At 50.7% G+C, this 10135-nt stretch overlaps 1 protein-coding gene across 1 annotated transcript in view; it reads right to left on the reverse strand.

Annotated features, from left to right (window-relative positions):
* Positions 1–6689, reverse strand: part of NTSR1 (neurotensin receptor 1) — a 55674-nt gene extending 48985 nt beyond the window's left edge. The window contains exon 1 of the mRNA XM_014268503.2: positions 5854–6689. Coding sequence (XP_014123978.1) covers positions 5854–6519 — 666 coding nt within the window. The 5' untranslated portion in view covers positions 6520–6689. The remainder of the gene's footprint in view (positions 1–5853) is intronic.
* Between the last annotated feature and the right edge of the window lie 3446 nt (positions 6690–10135).

Here is a 10135-nt window from a genome sequence, read left to right on the forward strand (position 1 = left end):
TTGGCTCATTTAATGCTCTCTGCTTTACGGCTCTGACTCCCCACCTCATCCCCCAGCCCTTCCAGCCACCTTTGCTCACTCTCTGCCCCATGTCCCTCTACAAGGGCAACTTCACAGCAGGGAAAAAGCCATGGGGACACCATGGAAGCCCAAATTGCCCACCCAGGCACCCCTGTGTCCCACAGAGGGGGTGCTGCACATCCTGCCTGCCTCGGGCAGGACACAGAAGCGTTTCTGAACGTCAGGAAGCAAAAAAAGCCATCTGTGAGTCTGGAGCAGATGCTGCAAAGAGACAAGAGTGAAAGTCTTTGAGGGAAAGGAGGGGGGAAGCAGGGAGATGACAATTAAATAGCTGTTTTAAATGATCTGAAAGATTAAAGGCAGATGAAGGTTTTTGGATTTTTTTTTCTCTCTGGGACAAGCAAGTACAAGATTACCTTCGTGTCTTCTGCCTTCCCAAGCTGCTGGTAAGAGGAAAACCTAAGAGCTGAATCAATCGGCCACATTTCCTCATTTTTTTATTATTTCTCCAGCTGACATCTTATGAAGGGGGAGGGAAAAAGAAATCAAGTGAATTAAAATCAATTGGGGGGGGGGGGAAGAGAAGAAATTATGTAAGAACTGGCAAAACACAGCAGGCAAAGTGGTTATGTAAAGCAATGAACACAAGAGCTTATTTAAATTAGATCTAGCTGCGAGACAGAGCAGGGTGCAAACGGGCTGGGATTAGGCAGGCTGGGCTGTCGTGCATATGCTGAGTTAGAGCCCTGGGTTCCCTGAATAGCCCTGGAAAAAAGGCAGCATTTTAGCGATGTTCCCACCAAACAGATGGGATTGCTGCTGGGGTCTCCCTCTCCACCACTGTGGGGATGGATCCAGGCATATTTACACACAAAATCCTCATTTTCTTGTCTACCTGAGGGTGTGGCAGCACCGTGACCTGATGGGACACAGTCCTGCCACAAAGGTGCCTTTGTGAGGGGTGAGTGGCACCCAGGACTTCCCTGGTGTAGTGGGTGATTTAGAATAGCTCTGTTATTAAAAACCACAGTAGGATTTGGCTGTGACTTAAGGAAGAGAAATCAACTTCAATTCCTCTAGTCAATACCAGTATAAACACAGGATTCCTGGAGTATTGACTAATCCTGGGTAGGATTTGCCAGCAAACCTGGAGAGAATTCAGCCACTTGGTTTTATGGCTTGCTATTTTCACATAATATGGAGAAATGCCTGTCATGTTTATTTACTCTGCATCACAGACCTGATGGTGGGCAGGGCCCTGCCTTCCACAGCAGCAGGGCAGTGAGCACATCCCACCACCCTGCAAAGGTGCTCCTCACCAGGGGAAAGTGCAAGGGAGCGTTTGCAACATCATACATGGAGTTGATAACTCTGTGAGCCTCCCAGACAAATGGAAATCAAATAGATGATCTTAATAGAGTGCTTAGAGAGCATGGCAATGGTTGTCCTTCCTTTCTGTCCCTTTCACACCTGATGTTCTTTGGCAGGTCCGTTCAAAGGCATTGCATGAAGAAATGTAGGCAGAGTTTTGGAATTTTTTTTTCCTCTGGGACAGGATTACCAGGGGAAAGCGCAAGGCAGTGTTTGCAACATCATACATGGAGTTAATAACTCTGTGAGCCTCTCTGACAAATGGAAATCAAATAGATGATCTTGAAAGAGTGTGTAGAGAGCATGGCAATGGATGTCAAGACTCCTTCCTTTCCATCCCCTTCACACCTGAGGCTCTTTGGCAGGTCCCTTCAAAGGCATTGCATGAAGAAATGTAGGCAGAAATAAAGCTGAGGAGCCACTTGGGCAAACAACCATTTAGTGTGCAGAGTTATTTACTCTACCAATCATCCAAACTGTGAGCAGGCTTCATAAAACATAACAAACAAGGGCTCTGGAGGGATGGCTCTGCAGCCACGCAGGCTGGGCTGATCCACAAAGAACAGAGATCCTGCCAAAGAGTGAGGAAGGCCAGAGGAGTTCCCCGAGCGCTGCCCTCACAAATGAGCAACTTGGAGCTGCTGGAGCTGTGGCAGTTTCTGGAGGAGCAGGGCCTGCTGCCATGTGTTTTAATAAATGGGATCACACCAGCTGTCTGTGCAAATCAAACATTAGCATGTGTCAGACACTCTCCAGGCACTTGCTGTGGCTTGGGGGACATTTTGCAGCAGAGCCATCCAAGCACAGGCTGTGGGAAAACACCTTCCCGTTGGGAATTTTGGGGTGCAGGAGCTCCCCACACCCAGCTCCCCTTGTGCCCAGCCCAGGCTCAGATGAAATCCTGGGTTTGAGGAAATTTTGGTTTGAGGAGCTCTGTGTGTGTGGGGACTGACAGTGCACCAGGATTGATGGATGAAATCCTGGGATTTTTGTTTGAGGAGCTCTGTATGTGTGTGGGGGGACTGACACCAAGACTGGAGGTGTTTCCTTCAGCTTCCCCTCTTCCCCAGGTTCTGCTGTGAACCTCTCCAGAAAACAGGGATGAAGGTAAGAAAGCAACAAGCAGGAAAATCAATTTGCACTGCATCTGGCCAGTAAAATTCAGAGCTTTTTGAAAATCAGGGCTGAGGCTGGGCAATGCTAATGGCACACATGGTAGAGCAGGACACTCAGTGGGATCCTGTTCGGGGGAATTTGGTTCCAGAGCCAGCCCCACAGGCACAGACTCAAAAATGAACAGGGAAAACCTCTCATCCTGCCCCAGAACTCTCATTTCTATCGCTGCCACAACAGGGAGCTTTAAAACCTCCTCCAGCTGAAGTGCCATGAAAACATGAATTTACTTGTGTGGCTTTAAGAGGTGTTTAATCTATGTGGAAAAAGAACCTAAAACTGGCAGCAGTGCTTTTCAGGGGATGTCTGCCAGCTAAAGAGTTTACTAGACCTAAATAATGTGGCTGTAATGGACTTTTACTCCTGGTACCAGATCCCACGTGGATGCCAAAATCCAAAGCAGACATCCCTGATTGGCAGAAGCAACATGAAAACTTGGCAGTGGAGAATGTGTAATAAACCAGATCCACAGGCTGATTAAAGCAGCTGTGAGGACAGCGATGAGCAAACCTGGGAAATAATTCTAAGAATTCTATTTTAGAGGCCACACAGGGCTTTATTCCTCGATGGCAAGAGGTGAGATGTGCCTGGTGTAGGGATGGTGGGGACACACAGTGTCACCCTGCAGAATGTCTCACCTGCTGCTCTTCCTGATTATGTGCTGCCCTGAACAATCTGTAATTGCTGGAAGAATATCAGTCATTACCTCTTAGAGCTGTTGTGGAGCTTAAGCGGTGCAGGTTAATACGTGCAAGAACCAAATTTCCTGAATGTTGTTTGAATAATTACTTTTTTAAAATTTTTCTTACAAGGAATCCTGATTGTTCACATTCAGTCTAAGTCCACTCAGGAATGTCCACTAAAATTTGAATGCTCAAAGCAAACACAGAGGAATTTTTTCAAGATCAGAGATGTTGAATTACTACAGTCAAATAGGCCCTTACAATTCAGAATATTCTGTGATTCTGTGAAGTACTTTTTCCAGGAAGCTTGTTCCAGTTCAGAGAGGATCCTTCTCCTGTAATGATCCCAGCCAAACCATAGCTCACACTGGTCTCTGAGGGCACAAATGGTTACAATGCCCTGTTCTGGGACAGAACTTGAACTTCTTTCAATCAGTCAACAAATAAAACCACTTGGAGAGCTAATGGCTTCCAAAAAAGAAATGCCAGTTTGCTTTAGACAGTTTGCCAAACAGGAATAGGAGTGAAATGTGTTGAGTGATTTATTACAAGTGATTTGCCAGCTCGAGCAAGTGCATCACTGCTCTCCTTAATTTAAAGACAGAAAATGAATTCAAAGAGATGCAGAGATGCTCTGAAGCAGCTTGAACCCACCACGAAGGACCAGGGCTCCAGATTGCCACCCAGCAAGACCTCTGCACGTCACACTGCACATCAGCACTGCCCTTTCTCTCCTGGCTCTTCCATCATTTGTCTTTTTTTAAACCTCGGCGCAGCTCGGGCCGGCTCACACGCTGTGCCACGGTTTCCATTAACGCACTTCAAACCTGACTTGCAGCTGCTTTGCTTATTCACTCCAGAGCCCTCCCCGGCCCAGGGCCCTGCCTCACGTAGTGTGATGCTTCCTTGTGCTCAGAGGAATGGAGTGAAACCATGGAAAAACCTTCCTGGCTTGGCAAAGCCACTTCTGCAGCCGGATCCCCCGGGAAGGAACAGACTGGCACAGTTTGGGGTTTGGTTCTTCCTTCCCCCCCAACAGCTGCCTCTTTCTTTTAACTTTTAAATGAATCCACTGGTTAATTAAATATATATATATGAGGAAAAGCTCACAGGCGAACTTCACATACACATAATACATTCATGTTCCTACTCCAGACTTGGCTAATGGGATAAGGTATAACCTGAATAATTGCAAGAGTGTAAGGTGCACTGAGAATTGTTTAAAGTGTAATCTCCAAAGATATGGCAAGGAAATAATCCTCTGGTTTTAGCCCTACCATGGTAACAACGAGCATCAGTTTAATCCTAGAAGGAAGATGAGTGGAAATAATGCATTTCAGTCCCATTGTTCTCAAATCAGATGGCTCAGTCTCCTCAGAGAGCAGAGAATTTGGGTTAAGTACACTGGGCTGCCGCTGACAAAACCTTCCAGGCATCTACAGGAGAAATGCAGCCCTCACCAGCTCAGCTGAAAGTTAGGGATCATGATAAAATGCAGAGGAAATCCAGGGCTTCTATCAGGGCTTGATTTTGGTTTACTTGAACAGTACAGAGGGGAAACTGGGAGAGTTATGTCTAAACATTTACCGACTCTGGTCTTAAATCTAAATGCACATACCCTCACCTGCTTTTAGTGGGAAGGAATGATTCTGATTCATTTCCATTTAAGTTCCCTTCCTTCAAGTGTGGGAACATCCCAGTGACTTCAGTGCCCATGCAGCTTTAAATTCCAGCTGCCCGCTGATTAACCCCACCTGAAATTCATGTTCCAAATAAAAAATTGAGCAGCTATCACATGCAAGCTTGGCAGCCAAGGGGCTATGGAGAGTGGTGTCTTGCTCTCTTCTGTCCCTCCTTGCATGTCTCTTACATTTTTCAAGCTCAATGCTCCAGTAAACAAATGCCTCAGCCCGCCGGAGCACTGGAGCACGGCAAGTGTTGGTGCTGAAATCCCTTCCACGCATGGGCGTGTTGGATTTAGCACCGTGTGGAGAGCAGCAAAGCCGTGCTGAAGTCAGGAGGGGCTGCTAAAACCAGACACGGGTTTCCCCAAAACTGCAAAAATAGCAGTTTGGCTTCCACCATGCAGCTCCTTTTCAGAAGCCTGTGCTACACCCTGTGTCCGAAACTTTCTGAAATTAGGAGCTGTCACTACACTGAGGAAAAGGGCTCTGGATCAACACAAAGAACGGGGAGAGATGGTTTTATTTCCCCTGGACTTGCTGGCCGCTTTACAGCAGAAGGGGGGAAGATGCAGAAAATGCAGGGAAAGGGTGGAAATTCGGGGGTTTCTGGCTATGATCGGCCACCAGGAGCTGCGGACCGGGACACGGGAAGCTCCGGGCACGGGAAGGGGACGGATTAAGCACGGAGCAGGATTTTCCCCGGTGCAAGGTCTCTCTGCTCAGGGGCAGGAGGGGCGCAGGGAGCGGAGCCGAGACCCCAACAAATCCCTCCGGGGTCGGTGTGTCCCGCCAGGGCTGCCCGGGACATCCCATCCCAGACATCCCACGGACGGGACATCCCATCCCGAGCCTGGACCCCGCTCCAGCCTGCCCCGCCCGGCCCCGCAAAGTTCGGGCAGCCGCGGGACGAGGCTCCTCACCTGGATGACCGTCTTGAGCGTGGAGGTGTCCACGATGGCCGTGCAGATGAGGGAGTCGGGATCGCGGTCCTTGCCGTAGATCTGCCCCATGGTGAAGATCATGGGGATGGCGAGCAGGAAGGAGGCGATCCAGATGCAGCTGATGAACTTCTTGGTGCGGCTGCGGGACATGATGCTCTTGGCTTTGAAGGGGTGGCAGATGGCCATGTAGCGCTCCACGCTGAGGCTGGCGATGTTGAGCGCCGTGGCATAGGTGCAGGCGTCCCGGAGGAAGTAGTAGCCCTTGCAAACGGCGCCCCCGAAAGCCCAAGGGTGATGGACCCAGATGAAGTTGTAGAGCTCGATGGGCATGCAGAGGAGGAAGATGAGGAGGTCGGAGAAGGCGAGGCTGGCCAGGTGGTAGTGCACGGTGCTCTGCAGGTTCTGCAGCGACTTCTTCCTCACCAGCGTGTACGCCGTGATGGAGTTGCCCACGGTGCCCACCAAGAACAGAGCCAGGTAGATGACGGTCACCATCACTTTGGAGTAGATGTCGGTGTTGACGTCCAGGTCCTCCTCGTCGGGCACTTTGGGGAGCAGGTCGGAGCGGTTGCTGGCGTTGGCATAGCTGGGCTGCGGCTGCAGCGGCCCCGCGGGCACGGCCGGCGCCGTGGCGTTCGGGTGCATCCCCGGCAGCGCCGCCCGGAGCCGCCGCTGCCCCCGGCGCCGAACTTGGCCGGTTTTAATGCGGCGGGAGGAGCCGGCGGTCCCGGGGCTGCCGCGCGTGTGCGAGGGCGAGACGCGCCCCCCGCTCGGTGCCGGTGCGAGCGGCCCCGGATCCCTCCTCCTTCCCTCCCTCCCGCTCCCCCGCACACGGGTGTGTGTGAGTGTGTGCGTCTGTGTGTCTGTGTGTGTGAGTGTGTGTGTGTGTGTGTCTGTCTGTCTGTCTGTGTGCGTGCGTGTGTGTGTGTGCTGCGCGGAGCCCCCGCGCCGCACCGAGACAGACACACCGACACACCGGGACACACACTGAGACACGGACACACACACCGGGACACGGACACACCGACACACGCACCGGGAGAGGCACGCACACCGACACACGCACCGGGACACCGACACACACTCACTGGGACTCGGGCACACCGACACACCGACACACGCACCAGGACACGCACACACACACCCCGGTACAGGTGCACTCACACCGGGACACGGGCACACACTCCGGTTCACACGGACTAACACACTCCGGTATACACACACACACACACACACACACACACGCACACCGGTACAGGCACGCTCACCCCGGTATACACAGGCACTCATCCCGGTACAGGTGCACACACCCTGGTACGGGTGCATACACATCGGGACACACACCCACACCCACACACACACACACACACACACCGCCCGCCCCGCACCGCCGCGCCCTCCCCGCCGCTCACCGCCGTGCCCCGGCCCCGCTGCCGAGAGGGTTTTGCAGCCCCAGCCCGGTGCCAAAGCCCGGCCCGTGCAGGGGGACAGGCAGGGAGAAGGTCCCGGTGGCTGCACAGCCGCTCCCCACCGAGACTGCCCCACATCCCTCCCTAAGCCAGGCACGGCTGAAGCTGAGGGCTGTAAGGGGCTGCTTGGGGGGCTGAGCCCCCTCCTGCAACCCCACAGGGTGAGCAGGGGGATCAGGGCTGCTCTGACGCTCTTGTACATCTGTAGGTGCTGCTGATTGCTAAATATTCACTCAGCTCCTGCTGCTGCTGGGATAAATGCTTGTAAATGAAGGGGGAAACACATTTACAAATACCTACCTGAGCCCTGACCTGCTAGGGCACCCTCAGTGCCATGGCACATCTGCTTTGCTTTGGTCCCTATCAGTGACTTTTCCCTCAATATCTTCAGATGTGGGTTCCTCTATGAGCTTCCCTGTTGCTGGGACAGGGGATGTGGGGATGTTGTAGCGATGCTGAAAGTGACAAATGGATCCTCCACAGGGAAAGGTTCCCCAAGGATGGATGGTCTGTGATGGGGTTACCCTTTCAGCCACCCTGTAAATCTCTGGTGAGCTGTTTGCCCACTCAGCCACCTTTGAGAGAAAAATATTTAAAAATGAAGAGAGGAGACAGAGGAAAATCCCACTCAGGGCATCACTGGTTTATCCAAAGACAGCCATAATTTTTCCTATTTATTAGCAGATGCTGAGTACTTTGTTTCCAACAGCCAGTGGGCTCTGTGTTCACCCAGGCTCTTACCTAGCTGAAAGATATCTAATTCTTCAGTAAATCAAATAATTTCATGAATACAACAGCAAACTTTCACCAATCATCCACCAAGAGTCAATATTCCCCCCAGTTCTGCTCCTCTTACATCCATCCAGTAAGAACCCCATGGAAGACTAACCAAAATCAATTTAGTCATGTTATTCATACCAATTTGGAGAGAAATATTTTCCGGCACTCATCCCACTCTAGTTTAGAGAATGACTAATAATCTCTTAACACCAATGTTCCTTCCATTCAAGCTCTTCTATTAGGAAATTTCTATTAGTTGAGAGGAGTTTGTCAGAGCTGCTGTTCCCAGCTGGTCTCCCCAATTGCTCCTGAGCATTGGACAAGGTCTTGGGGTGGATCAGGAGTATTTATCCTGGAAAAGGAAAGTGGAACATGAGGTGAGGAACAAGCGGTGTACTGAAGAAGAGCTGCAGCTGGGATGCAAACCTGGCTGTCCACTGTCCCCAGCCCTCAGCCCCCAGGCTGGGGGAGCTCAGAGCCCCAAGATTTAAGCACAAACCCACAATTATGGACTAAAGCAGCTCTCCCACAGATGCAGCAAGAGAGTTCCTTTGGGATCTTCATCTGTAAGGAAGAGTTATTGTCCCTTCTGGCGCTGTAACTTCATTTTGGCCTTGTGAAAAGCTGTTGCTATTCCCACAAACAAGATACCCATCTGCTGGTCTAATTTTGCAGCGTGGATGTGCACGTTTATATCAATAGCTGTCTGCAGAAATGCTCTGGTTTGGGTTTTGCTGCCTCATCTTTGTGCACACAGGAGATGCTCAGGCTCGGCTACAAGGAGAGAATTGCCCCTGAGTGCTCCATGTGCTGCCTCCTCCACTTTCCCTCCATGCCAAGCACTGGCAGGGAATATCAAGAGATATAATTTAAAAATAATTCTAATAGCAAACTGAAAGAGCAGGTACCTGGAAATAACGTGGCTGTTGATCTACAATCAGCACTTCAAGAGGCTGGTGCAGTTTGTACTGGTGAAATCTCTCCTTTCATAAAAGTGCATGGGGAAGTTGGTAGGGACCACCCCAAAAATGGGCTGAGTGCTCCCATCAGGAAAGGCCTCAGCAGTGCATTTCTATGAGCTAATTAATTTAGGAAATTCTAATAATTCCTTGTCAAACCTGCCTCAGCCACATGAGAAGGATGCTCAGACAGCTCTGTTTCTCACAGGCAGGGTGCTGAGCCCAGAGCTTGACTCCTGGAATGCAGCCTTGCATTCCCCAGGCAGGGATCGACCTTTCCCCCTTTCCAAAAAGTTTTTGCCCACGCAGGTTCTCCCTTCTGTCCTCACCTGGCTCTTACAGAGTTGGGCTGGTCCAGCCTGAGGCCAGCCCTGGAAGGCGCCCAAAATATCCCCCCCTTTCCCACCCCTTTCCTGTGTAGCTCCTCTTTTCTCTCCCTGCTGCCAGCGCATGCCCTGGGGGAATTGTGAATTCCCTTTCTACAAAATGAATGACAAAAACATCTCTTCTCACCTTCACTCCTGCTCCCAGCAAGGTTTTAATCCACATTCCTCTCCCGGCCAAGGCAGAGGCGGGGATGAACCGCATCCTTCTGGCGCTCCAAAGCCTCCACCATAAATCCCCGGTGTTTGTTTCGGAACCAGCCGACCTTTTAGCTAATCTGGGCTCGTTTTAATATATTTTGTGTGTGTGTGTCTGAGGCTTAAAAAAGGAAAAGAATCATGGAAACTAAAAAAACGCCTGATCTCAAATGTTACTGCAAGGCATTTACTTAAAATCTTGCAGGAAAATGTCACCCAAAGACCTCATCTATTTAAACTGCTTGGACTTCAAGCCGAGGGTCCCACTGTGGCTTAGATGTGAAGCCTCACTCCCCTTTTATGGAGACTCAAGTATTTTTCATCTTTTCTTTTTCCAGGTGATTCCAGTCCCGAGGAATTTTTCATATTAATCTTATTCCTGCCTGATGAAATTGGCCAGGATTTTTCTGCATGGGAAGCAGCAAAGTTAAAGCTCTGCAAGAGGTTGGTGCTAAGAGACAGCATCATGGAG

This window comes from Zonotrichia albicollis, chromosome 17, assembly GCF_047830755.1.
Source record: "Zonotrichia albicollis isolate bZonAlb1 chromosome 17, bZonAlb1.hap1, whole genome shotgun sequence".
Lineage (NCBI taxonomy): Eukaryota > Metazoa > Chordata > Aves > Passeriformes > Passerellidae > Zonotrichia > Zonotrichia albicollis.